Source organism: Octopus bimaculoides, chromosome 16 (assembly GCF_046866305.1).
Source record: "Octopus bimaculoides isolate indiv1 chromosome 16, ASM4686630v1, whole genome shotgun sequence".
In the NCBI taxonomy this organism is placed as follows: Eukaryota; Metazoa; Mollusca; class Cephalopoda; order Octopoda; family Octopodidae; genus Octopus; species Octopus bimaculoides.
This window is the reverse complement of record NC_142943.1, coordinates 44769927-44788638: the sequence shown is the minus strand read 5'-3', so window position 1 is coordinate 44788638 and position 18712 is coordinate 44769927. Positions and strand designations below refer to the sequence as shown.

Here is an 18712-nt window from a genome sequence, read left to right as displayed (position 1 = left end):
CCTAAAACTATATATATTTTATATATACTTTATCTATAAGGCTCAATTTAATTTTAATTTTTTATAAATTGATTTTAATTGAGTTTTTTACCTGTAATTTTGGATTTTGTCCCTAATAATATTATTATATATATATATATATATATATATATATATATATATATATATATATATATATATATACATATATATACATACTTGTCTTTGTCTTTCCCCTACAATCTGTTTAATTGAATGATCTCATAATTAAATCTATCAATTTTTCTTAATTGATTATATTTCTAGATGGATCTTGCCACATTTCTCATCTCCCGTGCCTGTAACAACAACAAACTAGCCAACTATTTCTATTGGTAAGTTTGTGTGTGTAGAACTTGATAAGCATTACCAGCGTATGGCTGGACATATATTATTGATGTGAAAAATTGAGTAGGCTTTTTCCTTATGAAAATTTGGTCAAATGTGTTCAACAAATTCTAATATAACTGGAATCTACACCATCTAAAGTGTACTTGTAGAAAATTTCATTAAAAATATCCATTTCACAAATTAGTGGTACACATTTGTGTGTATACTGATTGCTTTAACATAAATAATACTAAGATTACATTGCTATTATATATCTACATTATCAGCTTGCTTTGCTTCACTTTCATTTTGTATGCGACAGTATTTAATATAACTGCATGTTATATATCAACAAACAATACACTTCTTTTGTTTGGTTAGTATCAAAAAGGTGACAATAATGTGAATATGATGGATTCAGTTTTTCACTACACAAATGCAGATAGAATAAACGGTATTTACAATTATATCGTGTTTAGTAACACTTGTCTTTGGTGCTTATATATGTTGTGAGCTGACTTAGACACTTTCTTGGCTGTCCCATCTTTGACCCAACAGAACATTGGAGATAAAACAACTAAGTCATTTGACAGGATCCGATAGGTTCAAGGACTGCATTGTGCTCCAGTGTCTGCTTTGACATGGTTTCTACAGTTTGATACCCTTCTTAACACCAACCACTTTACAGTGTGTACTGAGGCTTTTTGTAATGCCACCAACACTAGTAAGGATGTCATGCAGCTTATAAGACTATAGATCTCAAGAAAGGCATCTTTAGGCTAGAAGACAAGGAGTTAAAGTATAAGAAAAGGGGCCAGAGCAGAACAGGTTTCCTGTTGTAAAGGAGGTACAAGATTACTCACATTTAAATAAAAAAAAGAGTGGGAGTGATCAAGTGGTGCTGGAAAGAGATAAAAATAGTAATAAAGTATTTGGGTGGACCTTCAAGATACAAGCTAAGTAGCAAGGAACAAAGAAACCCTGCTTTCTCTTTCTTAAGAAGGGCTAAAACATTAGAATCTTTAGTTTACATATATATTCTAACCCCTGAATATCACACATTATTGTTCTTGTTGTCATAAATTTTTGTCTCTTTTGTTGAAGGTATTTATCAGTGGAGGTATCAGACCAAGCATCATCTACCAAAGAGGGAGAAACTGAGAACAGCATGTATTTATTCGTCATGAAACGGTTTAGCCATGCACTCATCAAAGTAGGCTTTACATTATTTCTCTCTCTCTGTCTATTTATCCATTCCTCTCTGCTTCCATGTTGGGAGGAGTTAACCTGGGTTTGATCAAGCATAAAATTAAGGAAGAAGTACTAGGGGGTATTCTGAATCCAGATGTAACCCCAGGATGGGGTTACATTGAGATGGTCCAAGGAAGGTTTGATGGGGTCAAGGCAGTTAGGGTGGTTAGAACCACTTCTAGCTAGAGGTTATATGACCATGGAAACATAACTATATGTTACCTACAAGACATTGAAAGATCTGTTTCTGTTTGAAATTGTCAATAAAGTCAGTTATCAATGGATCTTCATTCATCAGTTAAAGTTTTTTTTTGTTGTTCTTACAGGGAGGTAAAGAGTGTCGGTGGCGCCGTGCAATGCTGGCACGCCAGTCTGTGTTTATCGAAGGTCTTGTCAGTCTTGTAAAGATGGTAGCACGTGAAGGTGGCAACCGGAAAAAAAAGGTAAAAGTTTCATGTTGTTTCATTCCACCACAAATGATATAGAATTTGGTAATTTGGTACTGTCACACACGATCTAAGATATTAGCATCATACATAGACATATATACACCATGAACCATGCTAATAGCTTAGGAATTTCGTTAGTGAATGGAACATGTCTGACATCATGTACTTTTGGGCCCATTGAAGCCTCAAACTCCTGTGACAGGATGTTAAAGGAGGCAGGTTCAGGGGTTCTCGCATGGAAGCCATGGCCTCGAGGATGCAATTTCTGATGGTCTTTGGTACATGAGGAAGTCTGGAGGTGGTGAAAATGGTTTTGCTTGTTTGTCCAGGTTTCCCACGTAACTTGCAGCCAATATTCCTTAAATCCCTAGCTGTCACAGTCTTGGAGGTCCCACAATTGGAGCATTTCTTCTTTGGCAAAGGGTCCTTCAGGAATTATCTGTGTCCACATGATGACCTAACTTCTCCTCAGTGACATGAAGAGAGATACCTTTAGCACTTGCCTTGATGACACTTTTCTTCACCATTAAGGCCTTTTCTATGTCCCCTTGTTCTTAAAGAGGAGAGAAGCTATTAGTGTAGTTCACCCTAAAACTGAAGAATCTGAAATGAAAAAGAAATAACGAATGAAAACATAACAGTGGTGTTGCCATAGTGTGCAAACCAGCTGGGAAAAGTTTTATCAAAATCAATTCATAGAAAACTGAGAAATCCTAAATTTCACTCCTAAGCTATTAGCGTGGTCCTGGGTGTACACATACAACAGCCTAATTTATGTGATCATTGTATCTGCTAGAAGTAGCACCCAAAACACTGCTGACTTGAAACAAGAAGTACACTTTAATTTTCTCTCTCTCTCTCTCTCTCAAGTTTTAACCTACTAGCCAAAACTTCAAAGTTACACTCACCTCTCTTGTAAAAGTATAATATATAATACACACATATATCTATTTTCTTTTGTGCGTGTGCACGTGCAAATATACATGAATGTTGACATTCCACGCCTGTCACCACTTGCTGATGTTGACATTCTTTGTTGACGTTACAACTGGTTGCTCTGAATTTTCAAAGACTTCTGGAATAAAAAAATCCCTTACAAAAAACAGGTATGGGTGATAGGAAGAGCATCCATCTCTTAATCCTATCTCAAATAACTCTCTGCCCAGGTGCATTCTAGCATGAAAAGATGGGCATTAAATGAACAAACAAATATCTTACTTCTAACAGTACAGTTTGTTAATTTGGACAAGTTTCCATTACCTATCCCTTTGTTTCTGCACTAGGGAGGAGAAGAGTGAGGTGTTTCAGTGATATCCCTTTATCTAAGAGAGAAAAGTTGTTTTTTTTAAAGTTTTTCAGTACCAAAATGTCAGATCAGAATCATTTTCTTTTGAAGATGGACAAATTTATTCAAACCCCATAATTTTCATGATACAACTTTAGATGACACAAACCACCATATGTTACCTCTTATTTCTGTCTTTCATTTATCTTTGATCACATCTATTTCATCTCTCTATTTATATGTATATCTATCTATTACTATATGTGTGTGTGTGTGTGTGTGTGTGTGTGTGAGGTAATCTTTGTTTCCAACTTAACGTGGATGTTGTATTAGAACATAGAATACTGCATTATTTACCTTGAGAGGACCTCTCGTATGGACTCATGGTGCGTAAAAGCATACATATATTAACAAACAAAAACTGTCTGCTACAACTTCTGGAACAACCAGAAACACTGAATCTCATCTGTCAATGATGTAAATATGAGTGCTTCTATGCACCACAAGTCCTTATGACAGATTCTCTCAAGGCAAACAACACAGTATTCTGTGTAATTTAACTCCATGTTAAGTTGGAGATGAAGATTGCCTTCAGGTATTTATACTGCTTCTATCACTATTAATTATATGAAGTAATGTTTGTTTTTATGTCAAGTTGTAATAAAAGCAATTTAATATTAAACTGAAGAAATACTTGAATCTTTTTTAGAGAGTACATGCTTATTAAACTTTTACATAAAGGTTAGCAGCCTGAAGTCGCTGTTGCCCTTCTTGTTATAAAAGTTTAATATGTGTGTGTATATATATATATATATATATATATATACATATATATGGATAATAATAAATGGAGCAAAACGCATGTCAATAAAAGTTCTTTTAATTCCTACACATGTTTCAAAATAAACGTGTTGGAATTAAAGGAACTTTTATTGACATGCGTTTTGCTCCATTTATTATTATCCATATCTTCTCAAAATGTATCACTTTAACTTGGTATCTCTACCTGTAAAACAGCTGTGATATCTTGTATTTTAGTGTCATTTTGCTACCTCTGGTAACTTAACGTATTTAAATTATCGAAAGTTTTAATAACTGAGATAATATTAATATATACATAAACTAATATATATATATATATATATATATATATATATATATATATATATATATATATATATATATACAAATAAAAGGGTAAAGGATTATTAATTTATTAATAAATTAATAATTAATAATTTTTACCAAGCCCTTCGATATGTAAACACCATTATCGGTGAAGAACTTATTTAAAAGTTCTTATACATTTAGCACTTTAGCTGCTATTTCTGAACTTCGGTATGTGGTGAAGCAACTGTCGCTGATCCCTTAATTATGTGTATATATATATATATATATATATATATATATATATAATCATATTTCCTTCTTCTGCTCCTTAGATTGAAAAACTACAGGGATTATTAAGAGATCCTCTCGAAGCATTCAAGTTTAATTTTGCTGAATTTGAACCTCTACCTCTTCCTCTTGACCCAGATGTATTAGTGCGAGCTATCATACCTGATAGAGCCTCGCTATTTAAGGTAAGCTAACTAATAGTTAACAATTATTAATTTATGATTAATTCAAGTTTGCATGCCTTATTGGGTTAATGGATTTTGAAGATATTATTGTTTGATTATACATAAGAATAATTTGTGTAGCCATGCACTATAATGAATTTGAGGGTCATAATTTCTGGATTGCAATTCAGATCTAGTCTGGGACTCTTTGAATTCCATTACTATCAGAACCACAAAGGCACTCTCATAGTTAAACTGTTTGTGTGTGTGTGTGTGTGTGTAAATATATTTGTATGTATTTATTGAAGAGTGGCTGTATGGTTAAGAATTTATTTCATAGCTGCATGGTTTTGTGTTCAATCCACTGCGTATCTTGAACAAGTGTATTCAACAATAACCTCAGGCCAACTAACAACAGTGTTTTGTAAATGAATTTGGTAGACAGAAACACCATGTAGAAGCCTATTGTATCATAATCATCATCATTTAACATCCCTTTTTCCATGTTGGCATGGAGCTAAAAAGGCGGTATTGTTGTGAGTCTGTAGGTTTGTGGTAGATGTTGGTTGTGATTTGGTTATTAGGTGTTTTTATAATTAAGAGATCAAGAAAAGGGAGATGATGTTTGCTGAATTCTATAGTGAATTGAATGCTGGGATGTATGTTGTTAAGTATGGATTTGAATTCTAGAAGTTTTTCATATTATATTTATGTGTCTGTATGTGTACATTTGTGTGGATATCCCAATCTCTTCTGTTTTAATCTAGAGTGCCTTGATGCCCTCCCGCCTGTCTTTCTGTACAAGTGATGACAATGAGTATGTGACCATTTTCAAACATGGTGATGATCCCAGGCAGGACCAGCTCATACAACAAATACTCACACTCATGGATAAGGTAAGGCTGCTCTCATGCTTCACTCTCTTTATTGCATCCCCTCTCCCCACTCCACCATGTTAAATCTATCTATAATCTCTTTATAATAACAAATATGAATGTTGGTTGGTTGACTTCTCCCGTCATATAGTGAAAAGAGGATAGTAAAAGAGAGATAGAGAAAGAATTAACATTAGAGGTGTAGGATGAGTGTCATAACTTTCTGAACAATACACATTTTTTTTTTTCAAATGAAATTTTGTAGAGATAGGTTCTCATAGTAGATTGCAATTATGTTGATAAACCATAGAAAAATAACCACATGTAAAACAAGTTGGATATTTGGGCTAGATATGACCTGTTTAAATGCTAAAGGGTTAATAGTCTGGGAACTAATAATCTTATTAATGAGTCCTCTGAAACATTTAATTAACTCTAGGCACAAACAAGGTACTTGATGAAAGGTCAAGGTGTTTGAGTCATAATACAGGTATAAATATTGTAAATATACACTTTCAAGCTAAAGTCTCATTAACAACGACTCATCTCGTATATTTAGATATCTAACCCTTTCCCGACTATGTTACTAATTTCAGTATTACAAAAAAAATTCTTGTTTTAGGGTTTTTTTTTTTTTTTTTTTCCTGTTAAACACCTGTAATTTTATATAAGTTGATGCTGAATAAACTGAAGTGTGATGTTGTGAGATATTGGTCAAGAATATATTTAAATGTGAACATTTTAATTACATCTGTAACACATATAAATAATATTTACCTAAAAAATGGTGGGGGTTAATCAAGTATTGTATAATTCTGTTAATTTTACTGAATGACTCTGTGACTCTTGCATCATAAAATTAAAACACTGAACTATCTTTTCACTGTTCTTTTTAGCTGCTCAAACGAGAAAACCTTGACTTAAAATTGACTCCTTACAAAGTACTTGCTACAAGTAATAAAAATGGTGTGTATTACTCTAAAATAATTTACTATTGTTGGTGGTGATAATACAAATATAGTCAAGTTATTGAGCATCTAATCATCATTATCATCATCATAACATCCACTTTTCCATGCTTGCGTGGATCAGACAATTTGTCAAAGCCGATTTCATGTAGCCTGATGCCCTTCCTGTCACCAACCATCACCTATTTCCAAGTAAGGTAATATTTCCCTATGGCTTGACATGTTTTTGACAGAAGACTGCTTGCATGATAGTGATGTCTGGTAACTCCTATCATGCAATGCTATGATGTACTCAAACATACACAGATGCCCAGATATATATAAAAGACTTCTTTCAGAATCCATCTACCCATTTTAGCCATTCAAAAAACACACAAAAGCTGTTGACTACACTGAAACATTTATTATGTCATATCAAAATTTTTGTCGCACTCACTGCAGCCTAATCACTAACACAGTTCTACTGCAGTTCCATACAACTCTGTCAGTGGGTTGCAGTTAGTGCAACAAAAGTTTTGACATGAAATAATAAATGTTTAAGTAAAGTTAACAGCTTTTGTTTGTTTGTTTTTTTGATTGGCTGAAATGTGTCTTCTTATAGTAATCGCTTTAGTTTTCAATACTTGGTCTTAGATCAAGTCACTTGCCTGACAAATACAGTTCCAAAATATACATAAATGCATGTACAGGCATGTCTGTGTGGTTAAGCAGCTTGCTTTCCAATCATGTGATCTTAAGTTCAGTCTCTGTGTGTGGCACATTATGCAAGTGTCTTCTACTATAGCCCCAGGCTGACCAAAGCCTTGTGAGTGGATTTGGTTGACAGAAACTGAAAGAAGCCTGCTCTGTGTGTGTGTGTGTGTGTGTGTGCATATGTATGTACATTAGTCTGTGTGTGTTTACCTATGTTTTGGCATCATGTGATGATTATAAACAACCATCAGTCATACAAGCGATGTTGTTCATTTCCAGTCTTCCGTGGAAGATTGGTCATGGGAAATTGCTTGAAAACAGGTGAGGATTTGCAACAGGAAGAGCATCTGGCCTTAGAAAATATGTCTCAACAAATTCTGTCTGACCCCTGAAAGCATGGAAAATGGATGTTAAATAATAATAATACTGATACACACATCATCATCATCATCATCATCATCATCATCATCTGGTTTTATGTTTTCTATTTCAGGTTTTGTCCAGTTTATTGAGTCTGTGTCTGTGGCAGAAGCTCTGGCCAGTGAAGGTAGTATTCAAAACTATTTCCGTAAACAAGCTCCTGCCGAGGGAGTTCCTTATGGCATATCTCAGGAAGTGATGGACAACTATGTAAAAAGTTGTGGTAAGACCAGCATTACTTGGGACCACTTCTGGTCACTCTGTCTTATTGCTTATGTTATATATAAAAACTTTCACCAAGTGAAATCACTTATCAGTCATTATCATTTAGCATCTCTCTGCTATGCTGGCATGGGTTGGACAGTCTGACAGAATCCAGTGAGCCCAAAGACTTTGTCAAGCTCTGTTTTTGGCATGGGTGCCTGTCCTAATGCCAGCCACTTTACAAAGAATGCTGAGTACTTTTATCATGGCACTGACACTAGTGAGATCACCAAGTAATTTGCTAGACAAGAAAAAACAAGCCCCCTTGACTGTGGTGAGGTTGTACTAGAAAGGGAAGTGGCTTTGTGTTGAGAGGCTGTGACAGAGGGACAGGCACAGATGTCTTTTTGTAAAGAAAATACATGGCTTGCTCACATTGTATAAAAGTGGGGGGAAATACCTGGAAAGAAGACAATGATGATGGTGACAAAGAGTCAGAGCATACTCTCATAGTACAATAGGATGAATAAGTATAAGTGAAAATATGGATAAAGATTCAGGAAGAGTAGTTCATTAGAGTGTAAGAGGTGAGTAGATAATGTAATCCAAAATATACTTCATCTGGAAAAAAGATCTAACTAATGCTCATAGCTGGGACACTTTTGATCTTAGGTTTTCTGGATCCCAGCTGACCAAGGGCTAAACAACTGCAGCTGTAGTTGTTTGTAATAGCCAATGTTGAATCTGATAGAAGTGGGTTTGTTTCTGTTTATGTTTTTGTTTTTTATTCCATATAAATCTTTAATGAAGTGAATTTCACCTCTGCCATTTTTTTTTATGCTTTTTTACCATTTTAGCTGGTTACTGTGTTGTAACCTATTTGTTGGGTGTTGGAGACAGGCATCTGGATAATTTGTTGCTTACCAAAACAGGTCAGTACCATTTTACCATTCTCAGGGCATCATCATCATTGTCATCACTATCGTCATCATTATCATCATCATCATTGTCATAATTGTGTTCAATATCACTCCCTCCTCACAATCATGAAAACCTCAATGTGGTTGCTCACTGCTAGAAACAGCAGCTGAATTTCTCTCAAATCACACTCTGTTGTCTTAGGAAATTACACTTTTAATCACATGGTCCTGGATGCACTGTTTCCAGATAAAAGACAGGATGGTCACAACTGGAATGTCTCTGATCATAGGTCTACTTGATCAGGCCTAACTTGAGACTAAACAACAACTACCACACTTAAGTCCCCAGCTACCAGTCTACTACAAGGTCAATGATATTGACTAAACTTTATCCCCTCAAAATTGCTGGCCTTGTGTCTAAATCAGAAACTGTTGTCATAAATATTTAAGAAAATTGTTCTTGTGTTGTAGGTCGTCTTTTCCATGTAGATTTTGGTTACATCTTGGGCCGAGATCCCAAACCTCTTCCTCCACCAATGAAACTCAGCAAAGAAATGGTAGAAGCTATGGGGGGAACCAATTCTGACCATTTCCATGACTTCAAAAAGCTTTGCTACACAGCGTTTCTTCATCTACGCAGGTAAGACATTATTATTGTTATTATTATTAAGGGAGTGAGCTGGCAGAAACGTTAGCATGCCAGGCAAAATGCTTAGCAGTATTTCGTCTGTCTTTGTTTTGAGTTCAAATTCCACTGAGGTCAACTTTGCCTATCATCCTTTTGGAGTCAGTAAAATAAGTACCAGTTGAGCACCAGGGTTGATGCAATTAATTTATCCCTTTCCAAAAATTGCTGGCCTTGTTATTATTATTATTATTATTATTATTAGTGTTATTAATATGGCAGTGAGCTGGCAGAATTGTTAGCACACCAGGCAAAATGCTTAGTTGTATTTTGTCCATCTTTATGTTGAGTTCAAATTCTGCTAAGATTGACTTGCCTTTCATCCTTTCAGGGTTGATAAAATAAGTACCAGTTGAACACTGAGGTCGATGTAGTCGGCTTAGCCCTTCTCCAAAAACTGCTGGCCTTGTGCCAAAATTTGAAACCATTACTAATATTAATAATAGCACAAGACTCCTATTAATACGAAACAAAAGGTCCACATGTCATCATCTCTGCCTGCTATGATACTTGAGCTTTGGTTTACCCTGGTTGGTCAATGATCTCTTGACCCTGAATAAATTTCTATTGCAAAATATATATATATCTACCTACCTACCTACACACACTGATGCTCTGTTCGAGTAGCTGTAGTCTGTTGAGCTAAACTTAGTAAATATTTCCTGCAGACCAACGGTAGGATAAAATATAATGTTGAAGCTGACTGACAGGATTTGCACACTGTCATTATGTCATTAATCAACAAAATTAATTATGGCTCAACTTGTTACTACTTCTGCCACCCTTACAGGCCTGATAATAATATCACAATAAATTGTATAAAGATAATAGTAAAAATAATGGCTTCAAATTTTTAGCACCTGGCCAGTAATTTTAAGAAGTGGGGGTTAGTTTGCATGCTTTCATAAAGGATTGGAAATTAAACAAAGTTTGACATATATATATTTGAGACAATTAATAAAGTTCATTGACTAGTTATCATTAACTGTAATCATGCAACATCTTGCAAGAAACAAATCAGTTCTATAAATGTTTACCTAATGCAGCATACCAGGCAAGCTTGCTTGTATTAATATTATTAGAAGACATGAATATTAATGATAACAGAAAGCATCATTAATATTTAATATTATTAAAAGACATTATGAATATTAATTACACAGGGCATTATTACTTTTATTCTTCTTCTTATTATTATTATTATTATTATTATTACTACTACTAGGATTAATTGAGTCTTGTGCTATTATTAATATTAGTAATAGTTTCAAATTTTGGCACAAGGCCAGCAGTTTTTGGGGGAAGGGGTAAGCCGACTACATCGACCTCAGTGTTCAACTGGTACTTATTTTATCAACCCTGAAAGGATGAAAGGCAAGTCAATCTTAGCAGAATTTGAACTCAACATAAAGATGGACAAAATACAACTAAGCATTTTGCCTGGTGTGCTAACAGTAGCTGGCAAATCAGTAGAACAGAAAATTATAAAAAAGCCTTGCAATATTTATGTTCCTTTTAAGGCAATGAGCTGGCCGAATCGTTAGCACACCAGGCAAAATGCTGAGCAGCATTTCTTTTGACTTCACATTCTGAGTTCAAATGTTGCTGGTATCAACTTTGCCTTTCATCTCAGTGTCAATAAAATATGGACCAGTTGAGCATTGGGGCCAATGTAATCAACTTTCACCCTCCCCCACAATTGCTGGTCTTGTGTCAAAATTTGAAACCTTTATTATATTCCTTTATATAAAGGTATTCAGTTCTAACCAGGATCAACTTTACTTTTTTTTTTTTTTTTGTTCGAAGGTTGGTAAGATCAGTACCAGTGAAGTATTGGAATTAGAGTATTAATGAACTATTCCCAATCCTCAAAAATGTGTGGTTTTATGCCTTTCTCAGAAAATTGTGCATTGTCTCCTTAGCCCATAGTAACAGTGAACTGTCTCCTTCCTTATCTATCCCATAAAAACAGTGTGCTGTCTCCTTTCTTAGCTACCCATAGCAATAATGAACTGTCTCCTTCCTTAGCTACCCATAGTAACAGTGTGCTGTCTCCTTCCTTAGCTATCCTGTTGCTGTAGTAAACTATCTTTTTATCTACCCCAAAGCAACAAGGAACTTTTCTTAGCTAACCCACAGCAACTGTAAATCGTCTCCTTAGCTACCCAATAGCAAAAGTGAACTGTATCCTTAGCAATGCCATAGCAATAGTGAACTATCTCTTAAGCTACCCCCATTGCAACAGTGAGCTGCCTCCTTAAGTACCCCATAACAACAGGGAACTATCTCCTTCCTTAAATACCCTACACCTAAACTCTTCTCTCTCTTTTTCTATTTCAGGTCATCTAATTTAATATTAAATCTCTTCTCTCTTATGGTTGATGCCAACATTCCAGATATTGCTCTTGAACCAGATAAAACAGTGAAAAAGGTAAATGTATCCCCAACCACCACCACGAACTGCTTCGTGTCCACACACCATCACCCTCCTATCTTTATTACTTAAATGTGTCTCACCATTCAACTCCATTCTAAACACTTTTTCCTATCCTTCTTGCTGTGAACTGATACCAACCCCCAAGAATTTCCTCCCCAGACAGTTTCTTAGAGATGGTCTTTGTTGAACATCAATTTTCTGCAAACTGAGAAGTTGACTTGTAAAGATCATACCTCACACCTCTCCTGATGATTATATATATGATAGCAACAAAACAAGTTTGATCTCTAAACTTGTCTATTTTGCACCATGCATAATACATCATGCACAGGCATGGCTGTGTGATTAAGGAGCTTGCTTTGCAACCACATGGTTCAGTCCCATTTCTTGCCAACATGGTCATGCGTCTCCTATAGCTCCAACCAATACCTTGTGTGTGAATTTGGTAGACAGAACCTGTGTGAAAGCTCGTCACACACACACATATACATGCGGGAGTGTTGAAAAGTTCCTGGCGTTAAGGGTATCACAAAAGGCCTGGTTGGAGGCTCAGCCTTCTGAGTTCTTGTACAGGGCTTAGAAAAACTGAAGGACCCCTGCAACAAGTGCATGAATTTAAGAGGGGAATGTATTGAATAAAATCATAATCAACTGTTCCTTCTGTATTTTCTTTTACCCAAAGCCAGAAACTTTTCAGCACTCCATCATATATATATATTTATAATGGTTAAACAATAATTGATATACAATAGGATGGAACGTCGGAGTCATCGCCTATTTGTAATGGTTAGTTCTATGTTGCAATCGAGGGTCACCAATTGTAATGGTTTCTTAAGGTGCTGGTTGCCAGTATGCAAAGTGAAAGAACAGCAATTGAAGTTTTAATTTACCGTTACTTTGTATATATCCAAAACCACGACAGGTTGGTATGTATAATTAGTAAATGGAAAAGCATGCGAGGTAAAAAGAGTTAATTTCGGCTGGTATGTGTGTACACAATCTCATAGTAGTTTATAGAGAGAGATATGGTAATGTTACAGAGAAAAGAAAGTGAGTTACTAAAAGTGAGATAGTCAAGGATAGTTGTCTCACATAGTCGCTGATTGTAACTTTCTTTTTCTCTCTGGCCGTTTGGTCTCTAGTGGCTGCCTGCTTGTGGCTATGACTCTAGTTGTCCATTCACACTCACTGATGGTCACTCTCTCTAACTGACTTTGGCTTACAGAGTTCTTGTTTTTATTGCTATCCAAAACTAGCCAGAAGGATAGACATATTGTTGAGAACAATAGATTTCGTTGGCGGTCGGTGATATCTCTATTCTAGCTATTGGTGGCCTAGAAGAGGTTAGAAGTGTTAAGTGGCAAAGCATCTGGCATCTGGCAAATGTAACTGCTGTCACTCACAGAAAAACTATCGTTTTACCTACCGTGAGAAAAGTGCTGTTGAAGTGTTAAGTGATATTTGGCTATCGAGGATCGAATTCATGCTATGCCTGCATGAAGCCACTACATATATATGATAATGTATATATGTAGGTGCAGGTATAGCTGTGATAAAAAGTTTGCTTCTTTATGTCTGTTTGTCTTTGTTTGCCCCCTCTATGTAATGCCTTCATGGCAAAATTTATGAAATAAAGAAGTTTTCTTCTCAACCACATGGTCCCAGGTTCAGTCCCACTGCATGGCACCTTGGGCAAGTGCCTTTTACTATAGTCCCAGGCCAGCCAAAGCTTTGTGAGTAGATTTGGTACACAGAAACTGAAAAAGCGTGTTGTGCATATATAATATACAATGTGTATGTGTTGGTGTATAGGTTGTCTTGACATGATATGATTGTTGTAAATTAATATCATTTAATCATTTATTTCCAGTATTCTGTGAAAATATGTCTGGCCCTGGCTATGGGGAAATATCTTGCTTGGGAACAGGTGAGGTGGACAGGAAGAGCATCTGGCCATAGAAAGTCTGTCTCAATAAAACTCACCAACCAATGCAAGCATGGAAAGATGGATGTTATAATAATGATGATGATGTGTGTGTCTTTGTGTTTGTCCCCACCCCATCATTGGGCAACCATTGTTGGTTTGTTCATGTCCTTGTGACTTAAGGGCTCAGTAAAAGAAACCAATAGAATATGTGCCAGGCATAAAAAAATAAGTAATGGGGATATGTTCAACTAAACCCTTTTGCTTTCCAACCATGAGGCATCTTAGACAAGTGTCTTCTACTGTAGCTCTGAGCCAACCAGAGACTAGATTTGACAGACAGAAACTCAGAGGTTTGCCATGTGTGTGTCTTTGTACTTGTGTTTGTCCTTCACCACCACTTGACAACTGGTGTTGGTTTGTTCATTTCAAATAATTTAATGGTTTGGCAAAAGAGACTGCAGTTGATTTGTTTGACTAAATCCTTCAAGGTGGTTCCTCAGCATTGTCACAGTCCAATGACTAAAACAACTATTTGACAAAAGATATATATTGTTGCTGTTATGCAAAAGTGTCGTAAGTCCAAAACATTGCTTTTTCAGAAAATGAAAAAATAGTCTCACCATTCCATTTCTTTTTACATTAACAACAGTTTCAGCTAAAAAATAATACTTTGTTCGGTACATAAAATCGTAACTCCATGCATGTATGATATTTTCAGTCAGAAATATTTTTGCAAAACTGTTGTATGTGGGACATGAAAAATGCTAAACTGTTGTACTACACTTTGTTAATTTTCATATCTTGATATCTGAAGCAGCTGGAGATACAATAGTTTGACCAAAAGTACCATCTATTACAAGCAGAATTAAATATTGAAAAAAAAACACATTTGGCCAAATTTAGACATACGGCAGTTTAACATAATAGCAACAATATATTCGCTTTTTCCTTCCTCTCCAATGTCCCTCACTTACAGGGGCTACTTTAAGGCCTTAGCAAGTTACAATGCAATCTTCACTAGTGCTAAGGTCAGGATAAAAGCACCCAGTATACTCTGTAAAGTGGTTGGTATTAGGAAGGGTATCCAACCTTAGAAACCATGCCAAAGTAGACATTGGAGCTCAACACAGTCTGCCAACTTGTCAGGGCCTAAACCATGCCAATATGGAGTATGGGCATTAAATGATGACAGTGATGAGGTGTGTGTATTTATTTTGTATTAATTCTGAAACAAAATCAATGTAGCATGGTGTGTGACAAGATTGGATCTTTGAATTATAGTCAGTGCATGTGTGTGCATGCATGCACATGTATATATGTGTGTGTGTCTGCATGAGCCATATGTATGTGTGCCTGCATGAAGGCATATGTATGTGTGTGTCTGTCTGTATCTACATCAGCTTGAAATATCCATTCCAATCTTTTCCAGGTCCAAGATAAATTTGCTCTTCACCTGACTGATGAAGAAGCTGTCCATTATATGCAAAATTTGATTGATGACAGTGTTTCAGCTATAATGCCTGCCTTTGTGGAGCAACTCCACAAGATGGCTCAGGTAAGTCTTCTGTTTCCATTGTAAACCCTCCTCCCATCACCCCTGCCCTTCCCCCTCTCCATCCAACATATTATGGCAGGAGAATGGATGAACCAGTTGACCACCAGACAAAGCACGTATTGGTATTTGGTTATATTCTAAGCCCCTTTTACCACCAAATCTTCCCCAGATCCACTTTGCTTTTCAACCTTCTGAAGTTCATAAATGATGTACTGTGACTGTGGTTGAGGCAATGAACTATATACCCCCAGGCAGTGATGTTCCAGCTTGATCACAAACTGAAATCAGTTAAAAAACAAATTGTCCAGCCACCGAAAATTGAAGCGCCAGTGTTCTTCTATAGTTTGTTTTGCTTGATTGATTTCTTCAGTCTCCACCTTGTTAGTTAGGTAAGCAACTACAGAAGCCAGGAAGTCCAACATTTTTATTATCAATGATTTAGAAAGTAAAAATAGAAAACTAACCTCTATTTTTTTTTTTTCTTTTAAAATTTTATTTGATTTAATAATAAGTAATTCCTACTTTGAATCTAAAAATTGTAAATTCTTTTTTTTTTTTCATAACAATAGAACTCAAAGTAGATAAATAGGATTTTTTAACCTATGTTATTATTTACAGTTTTATCTACTTCAAAGTTGTACCATTTAAAAAAACAATTTACTTAGTATCTATTGACATTTCTAAATTCTTTTAATATAAATATTTGCCTTTTATCTTTGACAGTACTGGAGGAAATGAGCATGAGCAGTTGTTTTGTTTAAAATGGCAACATGATGATATCTGTAATATCGATATGGACTGTGGGATGATATCTACAATCACATGAGCAGTTAGTGTTATCAACAATAACGACATACTTGGTGATATCGATATAAATATATTTGGTGTCATTGACAGTGTCAACATGAAACCATGTGGTGATATTTATGATGTCAACACAAACAGCTTGTAATATTAATAGCAGCAACATGAGAACACTATGTGATATTTAATATATTGACCTGACACTTATTGCTACCAGTAATATCAACAAGGATAGTCTGCAATATCATGGATACTTGGTGATACCATTATTATTATTATTATGTCATATCTGGACATGTTTTAGTTCAACAATATCATATTTTATACACCAACATGACATTCTTATAAATGGATATGATGAGGTTCACCTATATCCTGTTAGAAACACAATCCTCAGTGGTATTAACAATATCAACATTATCTGTGTTGATATCAAAAATCATTTATATAACAGCAATATCGTATTGTACATGAATACCAACTTGTGCATGAGCACTTGGTGTAATATCACTCATATTGTACAAAGATATTTAAGTGGTATCAGTAATAATACTACACCTGAACAATTAGCGATAGCAAATAATGTATCTTGTTATATATATCAGAACAGTTGGTGATATCAAAATATCTCATATTGATAATGTTATATATACACACACACACACATACATTTACAATTGTTGATCTCCAACAATATAGCATGTTATATATAAATATGCAGTTGTTGATATCAAGCAATATTTTATGAGACATATATGCATCTAGACCACTGGTGTTATCAAAGCTAAACATTATACATGTGTGTACATGTGCAATTAGTGATATCACTATATCATGTTAGTTGTACAACATGTTGGTATCAACATCACATACTACTCTACACAGACAACTTTGTGATAACCAGTAATATCATAAAAAAACATGGACACTGCCTGATATTATTTTTTTCCTTTCTCATGATCACCCCCTCCCCCCACAAAAACTGTGATACAAACCTGGTGAAGGATGTTATTGGAGACTTTGTCCTTTCTTTTTTGTTTCCTTCATATTTTTCCTCTTCATTTCTCTTGAGAATTATCTGTTTACCTTCCATGACTAATAAATAAAAGATTGATGATGATGATGATGATTGTCGACTGCACACTACAGAAATTATTTGTCCAAATTGAAGAAAGAGACTAAATTGGTTTTCTTCTGTTGTCTTCATTTTGTCTTCTTTCTTTCTTAATTTGTCTTTCTCTATGCTTCTTTCCTTTTTTTTGTTTGTTTTTTTCTTATTTTTATTTTCTCCCCACCCCATTTTGTTTATTGTCACATACTTGTTCTAAAACTCTGAACAACACAAAGACATATGTACAAAAGTTTTTCTCTGGAAATGTCCAATACTTGCTGACTTGTAAAATTTGGTGTCATTTGCAGCAGTGGTGACGATCATTCTCTTTCCTTCTCTACTCACCTCTTGCTGCATACACACATTTCCACAATAATTTAAGTTTAAATTAAGATAAATTAATAGAAATAATTAAAAAAATATTAAAGAAATATAAAGACACGAGAAAAAATTTTAAATTAATTAAAAGAGAACAAAAATGATAAAAATTTTCCACCTATTGTTTGTGTTCAGTATTTTTTCCTATTTTTGTGTTGTGCTTTGGAGGCAATCATATTGCAAAGTCTCTTCATGAGTTTATTAATGTAGTTTACAGAGATGGTGCTGTTCCTAAAAACTGGCAAGATTTTTTTTTTTTTTTTTTTAGAAAGGCAATAGTATCAGAATAAAATGTACCAACTCCAGATGTATTACTCTGCTGTCAGATTTCAGCAAGGTTCTGATATATACATCTGTATAATTGATGTCTTTCCTGAATCTCTGTGTAGTTTGCATCCTGGTAGAGGAACAATGGATACGATTTTTATATCAAGATAAATACAGATGAGGAGAACTTGAGAAATTTTGTCCAAATTTTCATTATCTAATAAAAAGCTTTCAATAATGTGAATGAGGCAGTTATGTCAAAAATACTCTACCAACTTGTTGGTTTGCATAACTTTGTATTGTTAATTACCCTATTTGCCGGCATATATGATACACCCTATTTTACAAGGATATTTTGTGGCAAAAACAAATTTACATACAGTTTACTGTATGTAATAAGTTTGTTCTAACAGAATGTGATATTTTAGCTAGTTTTCAATATGTCAGGGTGACAAGCTGGCAGAACCTAGCAGCATTTTGTCTATCTTAATGTTCTGAGGTTAACTTTGCCTTTCATCCCTTCAGGGTCAATAAAATAAGTACCAGTTGAGCAATGGGGTCAATGTAATCAAC

General features: G+C 35.0%; 1 protein-coding gene across 1 annotated transcript in view; it reads left to right on the top strand.

Annotated features, from left to right (window-relative positions):
• Positions 1–17989, top strand: part of LOC106868964 (phosphatidylinositol 3-kinase catalytic subunit type 3) — a 72530-nt gene extending 54541 nt beyond the window's left edge. The window contains exons 12-23 of the mRNA XM_014914439.3: positions 286–353; positions 1453–1561; positions 1926–2042; positions 4776–4916; positions 5663–5791; positions 6667–6736; positions 7925–8074; positions 8913–8987; positions 9447–9615; positions 12001–12091; positions 15454–15579; positions 16303–17989. Of these exons, the coding sequence (XP_014769925.2) occupies positions 286–353; positions 1453–1561; positions 1926–2042; positions 4776–4916; positions 5663–5791; positions 6667–6736; positions 7925–8074; positions 8913–8987; positions 9447–9615; positions 12001–12091; positions 15454–15579; positions 16303–16317 (1260 nt within the window). The 3' untranslated portion in view covers positions 16318–17989. The remainder of the gene's footprint in view (positions 1–285; positions 354–1452; positions 1562–1925; positions 2043–4775; positions 4917–5662; positions 5792–6666; positions 6737–7924; positions 8075–8912; positions 8988–9446; positions 9616–12000; positions 12092–15453; positions 15580–16302) is intronic.
• The last annotated feature ends 723 nt before the right edge of the window (positions 17990–18712 follow it).